The sequence below is a fragment of the Acomys russatus genome, chromosome 5 (genome assembly GCF_903995435.1).
Source record: "Acomys russatus chromosome 5, mAcoRus1.1, whole genome shotgun sequence".
NCBI classification, from domain to species: domain Eukaryota; kingdom Metazoa; phylum Chordata; class Mammalia; order Rodentia; family Muridae; genus Acomys; species Acomys russatus.
The window spans coordinates 29,144,285-29,161,586 of record NC_067141.1 but is presented as its reverse complement, the minus strand read 5'-3'; the positions used below and the strand labels follow the sequence as shown (position 1 = coordinate 29,161,586).

The 17,302-nt window shown below is 53.1% G+C and overlaps 2 protein-coding genes across 8 annotated transcripts; one reads left to right on the top strand and one right to left on the bottom strand.

The window, feature by feature from the left end:
* Positions 1-369: 369 nt before the first annotated feature.
* On the bottom strand, positions 370-11,005 carry Bad (BCL2 associated agonist of cell death). 3 transcript variants are annotated; one of them, XM_051146004.1, is made up of 4 exons: positions 10,863-11,005; positions 10,247-10,426; positions 1,434-1,624; positions 370-873 (listed from the first exon to the last, which is right to left on the bottom strand). In XM_051146004.1, exons 1-4 carry the CDS (start codon positions 10,978-10,980, stop codon positions 748-750), a joined length of 615 nt encoding a protein of 204 aa, XP_051001961.1. In that variant the 5' UTR covers positions 10,981-11,005; the 3' UTR covers positions 370-747. The 3 variants fall into 3 exon arrangements, with proteins under 3 accessions (XP_051001961.1, XP_051001963.1, XP_051001964.1); XM_051146006.1 differs by lacking the exon at positions 10,863-11,005 and adding an exon at positions 10,678-10,838; XM_051146007.1 differs by lacking the exon at positions 10,863-11,005 and adding an exon at positions 10,542-10,610.
* A 140-nt stretch (positions 11,006-11,145) lies between these two features.
* On the top strand, positions 11,146-15,332 carry Gpr137 (G protein-coupled receptor 137). Of its 5 annotated transcripts, none has more exons than XM_051146003.1 (7): positions 11,146-11,358; positions 12,813-12,943; positions 13,612-13,837; positions 13,957-14,106; positions 14,229-14,357; positions 14,501-14,619; positions 14,887-15,331. In XM_051146003.1, exons 1-7 carry the CDS (start codon positions 11,146-11,148, stop codon positions 15,044-15,046), a joined length of 1,128 nt encoding a protein of 375 aa, XP_051001960.1. In that variant the 3' UTR covers positions 15,047-15,331. The 5 variants fall into 5 exon arrangements, with proteins under 5 accessions (XP_051001960.1, XP_051001959.1, XP_051001958.1 ...); XM_051146002.1 differs by lacking the exon at positions 11,146-11,358 and adding an exon at positions 11,586-12,812 and having other exon boundaries at positions 12,894-12,943; positions 13,612-13,723; positions 14,887-15,330; XM_051146001.1 differs by lacking the exon at positions 11,146-11,358 and adding an exon at positions 11,586-12,812 and having other exon boundaries at positions 12,894-12,943; positions 13,612-13,735; positions 14,887-15,330.
* The last annotated feature ends 1,970 nt before the right edge of the window (positions 15,333-17,302 follow it).

Genomic DNA, 17,302 nt, shown 5'->3' with positions numbered 1-17,302 from the left:
CAGCGCTGGCCCCAGGCCGGTCACACAGTAGCTGCTCACAAGGACTGACCCAAATAGGAGCAAATGACCCCCCCCCCCGCCCCGGGGGAGCCTCGACATGGTTTGCAGAACGCTGAATTCCAGCGGCCGACTGGGCTGAGGCTCCCAATTACCATATTAGAGATAAGGGCCTTGCAGTCAGTCCCAGGGGTCCAGCCACGCTCCGCTCCCCTACCCCCAAGCCCAGCAGCTTGACTCCCATGGTCACCTCGACCTCTTCTGGGTTCTTGGACAGAGCCTGTTTCCCCTATGTGTAAAACTAATCTCTCTTAAAACTATCAGCGATGGTAGTCCGGTTTGCAAACCCCAAACGAAGAACAGAGACGAGGCGACACAGGTGCGGGCTTTATTATAAAGCACGTTTGTGGCGATCACGGGTCCCCAGTTCGGATAATAGGGCAGTAGCCCATTCACGGTTTACCCGGGCTGGAAACTTAGCACAAGCGCCTGAGGGCAGCCCGGTACCGGAGAGGGGAAAATTCCGGAGGCTGAGGGGGTGGGAAAACTTTGAAACTCTCAACGTGAACCACCTCCTCGTGGCTATTGCACGCACCGGAAGAGACTCAGACTGTTCTGCTCTTCTCGCTGTTAAAGAGACACAGCGATCCTCTTTTTTTTTTTTCCCCTAAGGCCTTGGAAGACTTCCGCCCACACCCAATATGGCGGGCCACGGGAGAGGGTAGAGTTCCGGGGATGAGGAGCATAAGATCACTGGGAGGGGGCGGAGCCTCCTTTGCCCAAATTTCGATCCCACCAGGATTGGAAAATACGCGTCCAGCTGGCGCTCTGTCGCATTTGTGTTGCAGTGCCTGCGCTCTTCGGGCGAGGAAGTCCCTTCAGGGAGGGAGGAGGAAAGAGTGAAATGAGCGAGCCTCACCCTGGCATCCAGAATCAGGTCCCCACCACCAGTTTCTAAATCAGAATATAAAGACCACCGACTTGCCCTGCACTGGGCATCCAGAAACGCGGGAGGAGTCGTGTGCCGGGACCCTAAATGAAACCGCAGAGCCAGAGATCTAATGTTTAGAGGATGGGGTTGAAACCAAGAATTTAAAGTGGCTCAAGAAGCTGGGGAGAGGCTCAGATATCAGTAAGCGAAATACTTTACGAACCTCGGGGCTCAGAACTTTGGCCTGAAGTGGGTTTTGTACTACAGATCCCAGTTCTCGTGGCGGGCTGGATTACAGGTGCCGCGCGTCTCGGGGCTGGGGGCGGGGTTTTGGACAAAGAAGGAAGTGGGAGGAAATCCCTGGACTACAAAGTCCCGGCATGCTCTAGAATACGAGAGGGAAAACCTGGTGGCTCTAAAACTACAAATACCGACATGCCCTAGATTGCAGGAGGGGCAGGTGGCCGAGGGTCTAGGTCTCTTCGCACCCCAAGCTAGCGCTCACCTTGAAGGAACCCTCAAACTCATCGCTCATCCTTCGGAGCTCGCGGCCGTAGCGTTGCGCAGCCCAGAGATTGGGGGGAGCAGAACGCGAGCGGCCCCGAAAGGGGCTGAGGTCCTCCTCCGTCCCTTCATCCTCCTCGGTCCCCGCGGGGTACGAACTGTGCCGACTCCGGGTCTCCATAGCCCCAGCGCCTGCGGAAGTCGGAGTGAAAGAGGTGTGAATCTCGACCTGCTATTGTCCGCACCCCGGTCGCCCTCCAACAGCCCCAGTCCCTCCTTTGTGAATGGAGAGAGCTCAGTGCAGGTAATGAAGGACGCCTTTAGTGTACACAAGGACATTCTATTGTGCCTTTCACAAAATAGGGCCATAAGATACAACTATCACATGGTCTCATAGGAACCCTTAAGGCAGAAGGCGTCCTGCTCCGTCTTGGCGGGGGTCTTGGAGAACAAGAACGCTCTGCGTCCCCTATTGTACCTTCTTTGGAGACTGCCCTGAATTGTGGGGTTTTCTGTTTTATTTTTCTGAGACTGGAGCATTTATGTGCTAAACTATCCTCCTTACTACCTGGCTCTACAGACCGAATATGAAGGCTCGAACTGGGCAAATTTATAATCCAGAATTGGTGAGGTGCGAGCAGGAGGTTGACTTCAAGTCCAGCCTAGACTACAGCACATGAGGTCTTTTGTCCTACAAAGGGGAGGGGGATGGGGCGGGGCGGCAGACACGACACACAATAACAGAAAAGTGTTCAGAGAAGTCAAGTTTACTCAGGTTAACAACTGTTAAGCTCACTGGGCAGTGGTGGCCCACGTCTTTAAACCCAGCACTCGGAAGGCAGAGGCAGGTGGATCGCTGTGAGTTCGATGCCAGCCTGGTCTACAAAGTGAGCCCACGACAGTCAAGGCTACATAGAGAAACCTTGTCTCAAACAAAACAAAACAAAACAAACAAACAAACACCTGTTAAGCTCTAGAGGCCAGAAGTCCCTGTGTTTGGAATCCAAAGCCCATCAGGCTGTGCGGCTCTTGCCGTGCCCAGCCACCCTTCAATTCCAACTTCGTCTCCTCTTCGTGAAGGCACAGCCTCACCTAACCTACATACTAACGCAGCTGTGTGAAGGTCACACCGGAACGCAGATGTGCCCTCTGTCAGGACTAATGAAGACCCAGAGCCACTCCCAGGGGGCAGAGTCCAGGGCTAGGTCCAGCCTACTGCCCACACCCAGGTGTCAGCAGGGAAGGCTTGAGAGGAGGTAAAATTGCCCTCAGTTTTGGAGGGGTTGGTAAATTTGCCTCCCTCTCTTAAAAGTCAGCTGGCAAACTCTGCAGCTCAGCTACAGGCCTGAGGATCCTAGATACAGACATGTAACAAAAAGCCAGAGGTAAGAAGACTGTCATGAAAACCCTGGCATGGATCCACTTAAAGCATCTAATCAGAACAGAACACCGCTGCTGCTCATTTATAGCGTGTGTGCTTTCACTAGGGCAACTCAGCCGCTGGGTGGGTTCCCTTTTGAGACGCTGGCCCATTTCTCCGATTCCTTGGCACCTCAGTGTCTTCCTCTGTGGCATGGGGACAGCCTGTCTCAGAGTCACAGATAAGACAGGAGGGCACTCCACCCTGTCCGTTGAGCGCCCATTGGCCTCTTGGCTCTTGTGTGGCAGATGTGGAGCCCTCCTCATTTCACACAGAAAGAAGCCAGACACTGAGAGGAACGCACTTGGGTCTCTTGGTGGTACACCCTAGCTACACTGAATAACGAAACAGCAACTAGAGTCACAGCAACCGGAGGCTGTGCTGGAGGTGGGAAGGTGAGTGTCTTCCTGGTGGCTTTGGTCTGAGCTCAGTCCCACCTCCTCCATCAGGAAACAAAACAAGAGCTGTCGAGATTGCTCAGCCCATAAAAGAGCTTTCAGTACAAGCCTGAGGACTTGAGTGGGAGCCTTGGAGTCCATGTAAAGAGAGAAGAGAAGAGGACCGATACAGGCTGTTTTCTGACCTGCACTGGCGCTTGGGCACTGTAACAACCGTGGCCAGTCCTTGAACAAATCCACCTTCATGAGCAGTCTGAAAATCCCTGTTTAGCTGGGCAGTGGCAGCACACATCTTTAATTCCAGCCCTCGGGAGGCAGAGGCAGGAAGATCTCTGTGAGTTCGAGCCCAGCCTGGTCTACAAAGTTCCGGGACAGCCAGGGCTACACAGAGAGACCCTGTCCCGAAACAAAACCCTTGTTTAGCAGCAGGTGTGGTGGTACAATCTTTAATCTCAGCACTCTAGATGCAGAGGCCATGGTATCTCCGAGTTCAAGGCCAGTCTGTTCAATACAAGGAGTTCCTGGATGGCCAGAGTCACATAGAAAAACACCATCTTGAAAAATAAAATCAAACTGGGTGTGGTGGTACACACCTTTAATCCCAGCACTCAGGAGGCAGAGGCAGGCGGATTGTTGTGAGTTCGAGGCCAGCCTGGTCTACAAAGTGAGTCCAGGACAGCCAAGGCTAACACAGAGAAACCCTGTCTCAAAAAAAAAAAAAAAAAAAAAAAAGAAAAGAAAGAAAGAAAAAAAGAAAAAATAAAATCCTTGCATAGTATGCTCAAGGCCCTGGGTTCCATCCCACCACCTCACAGACCAACCGACAATCAGTCGAGACACCGACCAGGTCAGGCTGGAAGCGTCCCTTGGATTGATTCATTTAATTCTTAGCTCATTTTACAGGGTAGGAAACTAAGGCGAACAGAAAGAGTGTGCCATTTACCCAGGTCACATCGGGTAGACAGTGAGCAGTCTTCTCTCTGTTCATCTCCGGCCCCGGCTTCCCTTCAACACAGCCACAGCCCACTTTGAAAAAGTCATTTTTCTCCCTCCCCAGTGAGTGTCAGGTATGTCGAGAGGCTATGCTAGCAATGCCAAGCACCTCAGTAACAAAACGATACCATTTGTGTCGAGATTATTTTTACTGACTAGCGAGACGGGGTCTCCGGTGGCAGAAATGCTGGCCTTAAACTTCTGGGCCCCCTGCTTCCACCTCCCAACTAGAGTTTATGTGCTGCGGAGGCTGGAAGGCAAGGCTTTGTGTGCACTAGGCAGGCATTCTACAAACTGAGCCATTTAATAGGAGGATGATGATGATGGTAATGCTGCTGCTGATGATTTTTTTGGTTCTCTTGGACTTGGTTTGTAGACCAGGCTGGCTTCGAACTCACAGAGATCTGCCTGCCTCTGCCTTCCGAGTGCTGGGATTAAAGGCCTGTGCCACCAGTCCAGCTCCTTAAAGAGATTAAAAAAAAAAACAAAACGAAAATCTTTGCATTTACTGGAAAGAACCTGGAAGTTCTGTGAGCTCCTAAGACAAAGAAGGTGGGTGGGGTGTGGCCCAGACCCGCCTCAGTCCCTCAGGGGACTGGATGGGTGGCTCCTCTCCTGGAGAATGCTTGGGCCTGCCCACATACTGACTGGGCGTGGGGGAGGTGGGGAAAGATTGGCTGATATGCACCTTTAGCTTTAAGCTCCTTATAGGGCTTCTGGGTAAGCAGGTGTGGCTGAACCAGCAAATTCACAGTGCAAGAAGCATCCTAGCATACTTCATTAAAACTGGTGGGAGTGCCCAGAGGATGGCAAACGAGGAAAAGGGTTGCCACCGAGCCTGATGGCTTAAATTCAGTTCCTGAGACCCACAAGGTAGAAGAGGAGAGAACCAAACTGACTCCTGAAAACTCTCCTCTGACCTCCATACATGACTTTACACACACAAAATAAATAAATTTGTAAGAAAAAACCCAAAACATGCTGAGGGGGTTAAGAATAATAAAAACAGAAGCATGGCCGGGCGTGGTGGCGCACGCCTTTAATCCCAGCAGTTGGGGAGGCAGAGGCAGGCGTATTGCTGTGAGTTCGAGGCCAGCCTGGTCTACAAAGCAAGTCCAGGACAGCTAAGGCTACACAGAGAAACCCTATCTCGAAAACAACAACAAAACAAAACAAAAACAAACGACCCAAAAACCAAAAGCACTGCTGTATCAGACCCTTGCAAGCACAGTGAGGCTCTAACCTCAGGCAGGGCAGGCCACTGTGCCTGCCTTGTCTCCACAGTGGCCTGCCCAGACCTGTGCAGGTGCCTTGAGGAAAGGTATGTTAGAGTCCCAGCCTGGGGCCTGTCCCAGCCAAGCATTCTGCCAGGGCGTCTGTAACAGCCCAGCTTGCTCACAGCTGGATTCATAGACAAAATGTCCCCAGAAACACCTACGTGCCCAGCTGCACTTTTTTCAGTGACAGTGAAATTTAATTTTATATGGTTTTTACCTGCTTTAGTAAAGTAGTTTGTTCTCTGGATTTTGTCAACCATTTCAATTGATATAAACTGTTCCCAGCTCAGTGTGATAGCACACGCCTTTAATCCAAGCCCGTGGGAGGAGTTAGAGGCCAGCCGAGCTAGAACAGCCAGGGCTACACAGAGAACCCCTGCCTTAAAAAATCAAAAACAAAAAAAAAAAAACCAAAAAAAAAACAACCTGTTCCTGGAGGTGGTACAAGCCTGTAGTCCCAGCTACTTGCTACTTGGTTGTCTGGGGCAGGAGGGCTGCTTAAGCTCTGGAGGAGTTTAGGCTAGCCTGAGCAACACAGTGCCATGTTTGTCTCAACAATGTAACAAAGGCTGGGGATGTGGTTTAGTGATGCTTGCCTAGCGAGCTGGAGGCCCTGGCCGGGATGGGATCGTAAAGCCTCAAAACACAACAACAAAACTACTCCTAGCTCAGCGGCTAAAGCACAGGGATTTAGGCCATGTCTGTGGTTTCCCGATCCCTGTCCTAAAACCCAACTTAACCCAACCCTACCTTAAACCTCCCCTGCGTCCCTGCTGTCTACCTGTATACCTCTCAGGTCACCCCTATGCGGAGTCTAACCTACACTGTGGGTTTGCCATGCAAGAGCACTGGGTCTTCAGGGCATGCATGGTGCCAGCCCTCACTACTGCCCCAGGTCTGCAGAGAACAAGCCAACTCACGATAACAGTGATAACCACAGCTGTGGTAGGTGATAGGGCACAGGGCCTCCATGACACCTCCGCTGTGCCAGGCAGCGTCTAAGCATTGTTCACGTGAACTCAGGTGCCCTTACTGGAGCCCTGTGAAGCAGGACCAGTTAGTCCCATTTTACAGATTAGGAAGTTAAGGCAGAAGCAGTTAACCTCTCAATCTGCACTTAAGGGGCCCTCCTTAGCTGCTGCAGTCTTGCCCAGAGGCCAGTAATGGCTGCTTCTCCCATTTTATGGCCCTCCTCCCCTTTCCACTGTCCGAGACATTGCCCTAGGGATGTCCACAAGGTAGGACCAGAGTGAGCCGCCTCTGCACACAGGGACAGCCAAAAGTTCCATGGCTCTGGCAGGTCTGACCCTTGCAAATATCTTAAGAAGTCACTTGTGTTGCTTTGTTTTGCTGAGACAGCTTCTAAGTAGCCCAAGCTGGCCTCCCACTCATCTGTGCTGAGATTATAGACGGATACTAACACACCACTGAAAATGCCTATGAGCACCGCGCCCCGCCCCTGACACTCATACACTCCCAGACACACACCACACACACAGCCTCAGGGAGTATCTCTGGTCTAGCCCCGCCTAGCATGGAACCCAGAGGGAAAGAGGAAAGAGAACATTCCGCTTCCTTCCCCATAGCCGCTTCCTTCCCCATAGCCGCTTCCCCTGGCAGTCTGCATTTACAGCAGCTCTCCTTCAGGAGCTGGGGCGCACCTCTCTCTGCTCCCTGATACAGCAGGCCTTGCTTCCACTGCCCTCCCCACAGCTGTTTTCAGAGCCTGCCACTGCCCCCCCCCACCCCTCCCAGGGCCTCTGGCTGGCTCATCCTATCACTTTATTCTGCTTCTCGGCCAGTCCCTTCCCTGACTCTCTAAGTGTATTGACCCTGACTGGTCCTCCTGATCTCAGACTTCATCTCCCTGTCCCTCGCTTGCCCTCTCTACTATGACAAGTGTCCCACCCTCCTCCCATGCCATGTCATAACGTACACCCTGTCACTTCATCCGAGCCTGATGCCAGCCAACTGCCACCTCCTTCCTGTTGGCGCAACCCCTTGGTGGAGGTATAATATCCAAGGCAGCTTCTTTCCTTGGGCTCAGCCAGCGTACCCCACCACATTCCTCCGTGCACAGACACCCCCCAACCCCACTCCTGGCTGGCAGTCACAAACATTACTCACATCAGCTCTCACCAGCAGCCTTCTGGAATCCCACCGACATGTCTAAAAGCCCCTACCTGACCTTCTCTCGTCTTTCTTTCTTCCATCTGTCAGGGGTGCGGGGTGACCTCCTTTATCAGCACTTCTGTCCTTCCTACGCCACATCCAGGCTGTCACTGTCTTCATTACAGACCTAGGGCTGGGGATGTGGCTCAGTAGAAGAGCATTGCTCAGCACATGCAAAGGCTCTTGGTTCCATCCCAGCACTTGGAAGAAGGAATGAAAAACTTCTTCCCAGGACTTCAATCAAAGCTTTTCTTTCTTTCTTTTTTTTTAAAAAAAATATTTCTTGTCTGGGCGGTGGTGGCGCACGCCTTTAATCCCAGCACTCGGGAGGCAGAGGCAGGCGGATCGCTGTGAGTTCAAGGCCAGCCTGGTCTACAAAGCGAGTCCAGGACAGCCAAGGCTACACAGAGAAACCCTGTCTCAAACCGCCCCCCCCCCAAATCTTTATTACATATACAGTGTTCTGCCTGCATGTACACCTGCAGGCCAGAAGAGGGCATCAGATCACATTACAGATGGTTATGTAGGGTTTTTTTTTTTAAGATTTATTTATTACTTATACTTACTAATTACTTATTACTTATACACACGTGTGCCTGCCCACCACAAGAAGGCACCAAATCTCATTACAGGTGGTTGTAAGCCACCATGTGGTTGCTGGGAATTGAACTTGGGACCTTCAGAAGAGCAGACGGTGCTCTTAAACCTCTGAGCCAGATCTCCAGCCACCATGTAGTTGCTGGGATTTGAACTCAGGACCTCTGGAAGAGTAAACAGTGAGTGCTCTTCACCTCTGAGCCATCTCTCCAGCCCCTCAAAGCTTTTCTTACAGTAACCTTCAAGACCTGTGCAGACTGAAATGGAAAGAGTTCCACTTACCCTTCTTTGCCTCTCCCCAATTGTTTTTTTTTTTAAATAATAATTTATTTTTATCTTATGTACATTGGTGTTTTGCCTGCATGTATGTGGGAGGGTGTGGGAGGGTGTCAGATCTTGGAGTTACAGAGAGCTGCCATGCGGGGTGCTGGGAATTGAACCCAGGTCCTTTGGAAGAGCAGTCAGTGCTCAGGAGGCAGAGGCAGTCAGATCTCTGTGAATTACAGGCCAGCTTGGTCTATAAAGTGAGTGCAGGACAGCCAGGGCTGTTAACACTGAGAATCTCTGGAGAGAGACAGAGAGACAGACAGAGAGAGAGATCCCAAGGTTAAAATAAGTGTGGGGGGCTAGAGAGATGGCTTGGCTCAGTGGTTCAGAGCATTTACTGCTCTTGCTTAGGATATGAATTCTATTCCCAGCAACCACCTGGGGCAGCAGCTCACAACCACCTGTAACTCCAGCTCTAGGGGATCCAAAACCCTTTTCTGGACCCCAAGGCACCTGCACTTGAACATGCATACACAGGCACACATAAATACATAATTAAAAAAAAAGACGCCAGGCGGTGGTGGCACACCTTTAATCCCAGCACTTGGGAGGCAGAGGCAGGTGGATCAATGTGAGTTCAAGGCCAGCCTGGTCTACAAAGCAAGTCTAGGACAGCCAAGGCTACACAGAAAAACCCTGTCTGGAAAAAACAAAAACAAAAAAAGTGCAGAATGCCAGGCATGGTGGCCCACCTGGGATCCCAGTACTTGGCAGGTAGAGGTTAGAGGATCAGGCTAGTCTCAACTGTACAGCAAGTTTGAGTATCTCTGGGATACATGAGGGCTTGTCTCAAAAAGTGGGGGGTGATAACTTAAGCTCTAGAAAGCCAGGGACATACCTAGTTGAGCTCAGATTTCTTTCTGTGTCTGTACAGGGTCAACAATGGGGAGTGGAGAACACTGAGAAACCACCAGTATCTTCCAATGCCTCTTCTTCCATCTTGGCACCCACACTCTCCAACCATCGCTAGTGTTCTGCTTGTCAATTAGGGTCACCTGCCTGTCCCATCTATGCAAGAACAGTTCTGCTGTGGGTGAGCCATGGTAAGAAAGAACCTACTGGGAGCTGGAGAGATGGCTCAGAGGTTAAGAGCACTGGCTGCCCTTCCAAAGGTTCTGAGTTCAATTCCCTGCAACCACATGGTGGCTCACAGCCATCTATAGTGAGATCTAGTGCCTGGATCTAGCACGCATGTGTACGTGGAGGCAGAACATAATAAATAAATCTCTAAAAAAAAAAAAAAAAAAAGAAAGAAAGAACTTACTGGCCACCGGAAGGCCCTTCCAACAACACCTCTTATGATGACCTTACGAAAGCCACTTCCTCTTTGGGGATCTACCTGTCTCCCACTTATGTCTATCCTGAGGCCATAATAAGGAGTCTGTTTTGAGCATTCAGGGAACCAGCTTGATCATTAAGGCACATTAAATTTGTCAAACATTTCTGTGAATTAACCCAGAGGTCTTACAACAGTGGTGACAGTTGTTTGTAGAAGAAGCAATTTGAGGCTCAGAGCTATGTGGGGCTTCCCCACAAGTCTTCAGGAAGTATGGCTGCAACAGGGATTGTAAGGGGCAACTTGAGTGAGGGACAAGAGACAGGCAGATGATGATGGTAGTGGGTAACCTACCTCCATGATGACTGCTGTTGGCTGCACGTCTCTGTTGATGACCAATGTTCCCCAGGAGACCTGGGGCCAGGCAGGGTCCTGGCTGGTCCCCAGTGAGGCTAGGGCCCAGGCCCCTATCTGTAGTACTGGAGTCTTCCTGCTCACTCGGCTCAAACTCTGGGATCTGGAACATACTCTGGGCTGGAGAGACAAGGTAAGAAATACTAAGCACACCGCTAGGCAAACAGTTGTGATGAGAAGCGGGAGCGAGGTACCCCTGGCTCCCTCTCCCACGGGAGCAGCCCTCACGCCCCACCAGTCTTTCCAATCCCTCATCTGTCTGCTGGGTCTGGTCTGGCCTGGCTGTCCCCGGAGCACTAAGTCTCTCTTCCGATCTCTGTTCAGGCCCTGGTGCTTCCCGCCTGCCCGTTACGACCGCGAGTAGGTCTCACCCCAAGCCCGATCTCGAGGCCCCTGACCCGGGCCTGCCTCCTCCCTCTAGTTCTAAGGGCGCCGGGCCCTAGTTTCCTAGGCGACGGGAACTGTCACAGATCTGACCCAATCAGTTCTCGAAGTAAATCCCGGGTCGCTCTAGAGGCGGGGCTACCCCAAGTCAGGTCCCACCCCTGCCGTCGACCTGCAGGTCTCCATCGCCTTCCTCCCGCGTCGCTCCCCAGGCTCCGGATTCCGGGATCGGACTTCCTCACGTCTAGGGCGTGTGCAGGAGCCAGCGAGGGCTGCTTTGGGGTTCCCATTTGGATCCTGGAGGCCTGCTCCGGCTGATAAGTCCTCCAGCCCTTCTGGGCTCGAATTCCCTCCTGTAAAATGGGGCTAATGACACCTCCCTGGGGAGCTGGTGAAAACTCTGTAAACAGCTCAGTGATTACTTGTAGAGCCGTTCACTGAAGCTCACACGTAGGATGCAATGGTCGTTGCGATGGTTATTGCTCCCCCTGGACCGAGTGATCGGGATGGGAAGTCCGGCTCCCTCCTCCAGGTTGTGGAGGCCTCGCGCTGCCCGCTTCGGGGACAACTCCCTCCGCCATCTCGGGAACGTGGGTGCAGAAGAAGGAACAGGGGGCCCCAGGAGGGCGATCCGTGGGGCTGTAGGGAGCTCTGCTGCCAGAACAGGTGCAAGCGCCCGCAGGCCGGAGCACGGGGCCCCACAGACAGAAGCTAGGGGGCGGGGCCCGGGTGCCATCTTGGTTGTGGGCGGAAGTTTCCTTCAGCGACTCTGCGGGGAAGTCGTTGCCTCCCCCACACGGACCGATCCCGAAGCAGGCTTGGGGATCTAAGCGTGGGAGGTGGTGGTCCCCTAAACGTTAAGAACTAGTGGTCCAAGAAAAAAAAAAAAAAGAACTAGCGGTCCAGGGCACAGGTAACCCGGGTGCTTGGTGCGTGCGGCCTGGTCTCCGCCTCTCGGACGCCCGCCGCCATCCGTAACCCCGGACGCCCGCCGGCAGCGCACTTTGCGCCGATTCTCGACGAGATGTACGCCGGGCGCGGCGCATGGCTTCGAGTCCCCGCCGGCCACTGCGTAGTTTGCGTAGCGAACGGACGCTCGCGCAGGCGCAGGAGTGGGGCGGAGCAGCGGGAGCCGGGGAGCTGGAGCCTTGGTGTCCCGGCGACCGAATCCCGCTTCCCCAGCCGCAGCCTGAAGACCTGACATCGACTTCCTCTTATTCACCAGGGCTGAGGGTGGACGCGGTGGGGAAACAACATCTGGAATCTTGAGGACAGAAGAAGAAGCCCCCCAATCCGGATTATTGGAGGGGAAAGAGCAACCAAGCTTGAGGAGGGGGAGAGCGGGGCGTTGGGCGCCCCCGCAGCGGCCGCTGCCCTAAGCTCACGGGCATCGGCCGGCTCTCCCCCTCCTGCCAGCCCGACACGAGCGACCAAGGCCAGGGACTCTCTGTGCCACTGCATCCTCCCATCTTTGCTCTGGGGCTGGCCCAGGGAGGGACACCCCCAACCCCCACTCCATTTGCCCTGGATAGGAAAGACCACCCTTACACACTCCAGAGTGACGGGTACAGGGCCCAGGTTACCCTTGCCCATCCTCCCCGCCCCCATCTCTGTTGAGGAGGAAAGGCCTGGCTGTCCCAACTTCTTTCCTCCAGAGTCCCCATCTCTCGCCGCCTCCTGCAGTTCCCATCCCTCCGTATTTATTTCCCTGGCTTCTGGCCAGGCCTCCATCTCTGTCTCCGGGTTTCAGGCCTCCCTCCTTGACATGGAGAGTAACCTGTCTGGCCTGGTCCCTGCAGCCGGGCTGGTCCCTGCACTGCCGCCTACAGTGACCCTGGGGCTGACCGCTGCCTACACTGCCCTATATGCCCTGCTCTTCTTCTCTGTCTATGCCCAGCTCTGGCTGGTGCTTCTCTATGGGCACAAGCGCCTCAGCTATCAGACGGTGTTCCTGGCACTCTGTCTGCTCTGGGCAGCCTTGCGTACTACACTCTTCTCCTTCTACTTCCGAGATACTCCCAGGGCCAACCGCCTGGGGCCCTTGCCTTTTTGGCTTCTCTATTGCTGCCCTGTCTGCCTGCAGTTCTTCACACTGACGCTTATGAACCTCTACTTTGCCCAGGTAATCACGGGAACTGGTGTGGTGGGAGTAGGAGGGGCAAGCCCAAGGGTCCAAAGTCGTGATGGGTATCTCTGCTCCCAGGTGGTGTTCAAGGCCAAGGCGAAGCGTCGGCCAGAGATGAGCCGAGGCTTGTAAGTACTGGAGATGTTAGTGGGTCAGAGGCAGGGAGGAGCCCACTCATCAGGGTTGAGATGAGAAGAACATCAGGAACGCTTGTGATAAGAGCTTGGGAAAAAGAAAGAAAGCAAGCAAGCACCTGGTGCAGACAGCTGTGATATTGTCAGGGGGAGAGAACACCAACATCATCTATGGAGAAAGATGAAGGCTCCCATCCATGGAATATATAAAGTCCTGTTGCACTTGTGGTGACCTTGGCTGCACCACCCCTGCCCTTTGCACAGTGTCCTCCTTCCAGTTTATAAAGAGACTTCACAAGCGTCTTTTCCACATCTCACCTGAGATGAAATTTTTACCCTCATTTGAGAGACGAGGAAACTGGGCCCCAGGTAGACAAAGCAACATGTTCAAGGTCACGCAGCTGGAAGGAGGCCCAGTCAGGGCCCAGATCCAGATGCTGACACCCCCCCCCCTTCCCATCTGGTGGCCTTTCTGTGACGCCATAGCTTTCAATCACCTCACCTTCTTGAGCCTCAGTTTCCTCAGATGCAAAATTAGACCAGCAGAGTTTGCATTTGACCATCTGAGTTCTGAGTGACCCTGGGGTCCCCTGAGGAGTCAGGGTTCTTGGTGAGGGCCAAGGAGACCCATGATCTGGGCCTGACTTTGCTGTGGGCTGCAGGCTGGCTGTCCGAGGGGCCTTCGTGGGTGCTTCACTGCTGTTTTTGCTGGTGAACGCACTGTGTGCAGTGCTGTCCCGCCAGCGCCAGGCACAGCCCTGGGTCCTTCTGCTGGTACGTGTCCTGGTGAGCGACTCCCTCTTCGTCATCTGTGCCCTCTCGCTTGCTGCCTGCCTCTGCCTCGTCGCCCGGCGAGCCCCCTCCACTAGCATCTACTTAGAGGCCAAGGTAGGGCCACTAACCCTGATGTAGCATCCTTGGGGGATCCTTGGACAGAGCCTCTTTAGGATGCAAAGGAAGATGGGAGCCTCCTCTCCCTGAAGATCCTCTGTTGTCATCTCTGCTAGGGGACCAGTGTGTGCCAGGCGGCTGCCATAGGGGGTGCCATGGTCCTGCTTTATGCCAGCCGGGCCTGTTACAACCTGGCAGCTCTGGCCTTGGCCCCTCGGAGCCGGCTAGATGCCTTCGATTACGATTGGTACAACGTATCTGACCAGGTAGGCATTGGTCATGTTTGTCCCTTCCTCAGTAAGCAGAGCGTGCAGCCTCCTGGCTGTGCAAGGCCCCGCCGGCACGGGCTGTGTGGCGGCAGGCTGTCCTCAGCCCCGGTTCCCCCTAGGCAGACCTGGTCAATGACCTAGGCAACAAAGGCTACCTGGTGTTTGGCCTCATCCTCTTCGTGTGGGAACTGCTGCCCACCGCGTTGCTGGTGGGCTTCTTCCGAGTGCACCGGCCCCCGCAGGATCTGGTAGGGCCCCCAGCCACCTCTTGGTCCAGTAGAGAGGTTTAGACACACCGGAAAATAATGGTCTGGGTGTCCTGGGACAGTTACGGGGGCGGGGGGCAGAAAGAAAATGTCTGTAGTAGCGACTTCTCCGCCTATACCTACAGAGCACCAGTCGGATCCTCAGTGGGCAGGTTTTTGGTTCCCGCTCCTACTTCTTTGACCGGGCTGGGCACTGTGAGGATGAGGGCTGCTCCTGGGAGCACAGCCGGAGTGAGAGCACCAGGTAGGAGCCTCAACCCTGCCTGAGGTGCCTTGGGATCCCGCCCGGCTCCATGAAGCCATGGGGACCAATAGCCAGGCCTTTATTTCCCCAACCTGTTCTTAGTGAAAGCCTCCTCTGGGTTCCTAGTGCTAAATGCACCTGCCCTTGCCCCTAGCAGTTCGCCCTTTGACCTAGGGTTCTCTGTTTTCAGCCTCTCTCCTCTCCCATCTCTTGAATGTGGCCCTGGGCACTGCCTGAGATTTTTTTACCTTGCTTTTCTGCCTGCAGCATGTCCGGCAGCCTGGGCTCTGGCAGCTGGTATGGTGCCATCGGGCGTGAGCCAGGCTGGGGCGGGGCCAGCCAGACGAGGACCACTCCTCTGCTCTTCTCCCAGGTGCCACGACCTGGCAGCCACCACCACAGCCTCTATTCCACGCCACAGACGTGACCTCCTTTCTCTCCCTTTACAGCGCCCAGGCCCCAGCTCCCCTTACTCCCAGCCCCTGTGCCAAGTACATCTGCTGCTTCTTGCCCAGAATGCCAGGGGACTGTGGCTGCCTTTCCCCTCTGGCCAGCTCCTTGCTGCTCCTATGGTAGTGAGCTTGTGCCACCTCCCTACGATAGGGTCAAGGCCCCCGGGACACCAGATACCCACAGTGCCCTGGCATGACCTGCCACCTCTGCTTCCACACTGGAGCCAGCTACCTCTCCTGTGCCTACCACTCAATAAACAGAGTCTGTGCCCAGTTCCTTCACCTGTCAAGTGTCTGAATTCTGTTCCTTCTTACCTTGGCCTGTTTGGCCTCAGGCTGATGGAGCCCTGGCCCTTGACATAGGTTGCTAGGCTGGGCAGGTGCCACTTACCTTCATTGAGGCCAGCAGGCATGGAGTGACAGGAACACTGCTGCACAGGCCTCTGTTCTCAAAGCTTTCCTGGCTCAGAATAGCTGCCTCTATGCTGTCCAGCCTGGCCTAAAACTCCTGGGCCCAAGCAATTCTCCTCCTTAGCATCAGCTCAGATACCCGGGGTAGACGTGTACCTGTCCTGATTGACAATCACTTCCTTGGGCCAGGGGCGTGGCTTAGTTGTTGAGTATTTTCCAGGAATGTGCAAGGCCATGGGTTGAATCTCCATGGGAGGGGTCAGGGAATAAAATCTCCACGAAACGGTCCACTGGGTGTGCAGAGAACCATAACCCTGTTGTGAACTACACAGCACTGTAATTATGTGGCTTTTAGGCAGCCTTAATTTTATTATATTTGTTAATTGTGTATGTGTGTGGGCCCATGTATGTACAGGCAATTCTCTCCTTCTACTATGTGGTTCCTGGAGAACAAATTCAGGTTGTAAGCCTTGGTACCAAGTGTCCTTGCCCACTAAGCCATCTCACCAGCCCTTTAACATTTGTAGCAAAGGCTACACAGAGAAACCCTGTCTCGAAAAACAAAAACGAACAAACAAAAAAAATTTGTTGTTGTTTTGGTTTTTCGAGACAGGGTTTCTCTGTGTGTATCCCTGGCTGTCCTAGACTCAGTTTGTAGACCAGGCTGGCCTCAAACTCACAGTAATTCACCTGCCTCTGCCTCCCAAGTGCTGGAATTAAAGGTGTGCGTCTCCATGCACGGCTGTTTTTGTTTTTTTGAGACAGGGTCTCTCTGTGTAGGTTGGCTGTCCTAGACTCGATTTGTAGACCAGGCTGGACTTGAACTCACAGCAATCTGCCTGTCTCTGCCTCCCCAGTGCTGGGATTAAAAGTGTGTGCCACCACACCCTGCTTATTCTTTTTTCTTTTCTTTTCTTTTTTTTTTTTTTTAGGAGCAGCAACCTTTTTAAAATAATGTGTATTTTAATAATTATTTGTCTGTATATCTCTGTGTATGTATGAACAAGCACATATGGGCATGGCCCATATATAGAGGTCAGAGGACAATTTACTAGTTGGTTCACTCCTTTCTCCATGTGGATGAGGGGGGATAGAATTTATGTCATCAGGCTTGGTGGCAAGGACCTTTACTTGATGAGTCATCTCATTGGCCTAGTTTTAGATGAACTCACAGCGATCCTCCTGCCTCTGCCTGCCCCTACCCCTCAACAGTGCTGGGACTACTTTTACTTTTAAATTAAAAAAAAAAAAAGAAGAAGAAGCCGGGCATGGTGGTGGACACTTTTAATCCCAGCACTAGGGAGGCAGAGACAGGCGGGTCTCTGTGACTTCAAGGCCAGCCTGGTCTACAGAGAGAATTCCAGGACACCTACGGCTACACAGAGAAACCCTGTCTCGAAACAACAATTTGTTTTTATGTATAGGTGTATCTGTACCTGTAGTGTGTGGTGCCCAAGGAGGCCAGAAGAGGGCATCAGAGCCCCTGGAGTTAGTGTTAGAGGCTGTTGTGAGCCTGCCTGTGCTGGGAACAACTTCTTTGGTCTCTTGGAGGAGTGTCAGCAGGTGCTCTCAGCCACTGAGCCATCTTTCCGGCCTGTTAGCCATCTCCTCCTCTAGTGGATTGAGTGTTGTGGAGACCTAGTTCCTATAGTATTCATTTATTTTAAGTGCGTGTGCATACATGGACACACACACACACACACACACACACACACACACACACACACAGACATGGAGTCAGTAAAATCCATATGAGTTCCAGAAATCAAAATTGGGATTTCAGGCTTATTGGCAAGCAAGCCTATGCTGCACTGAGGAAT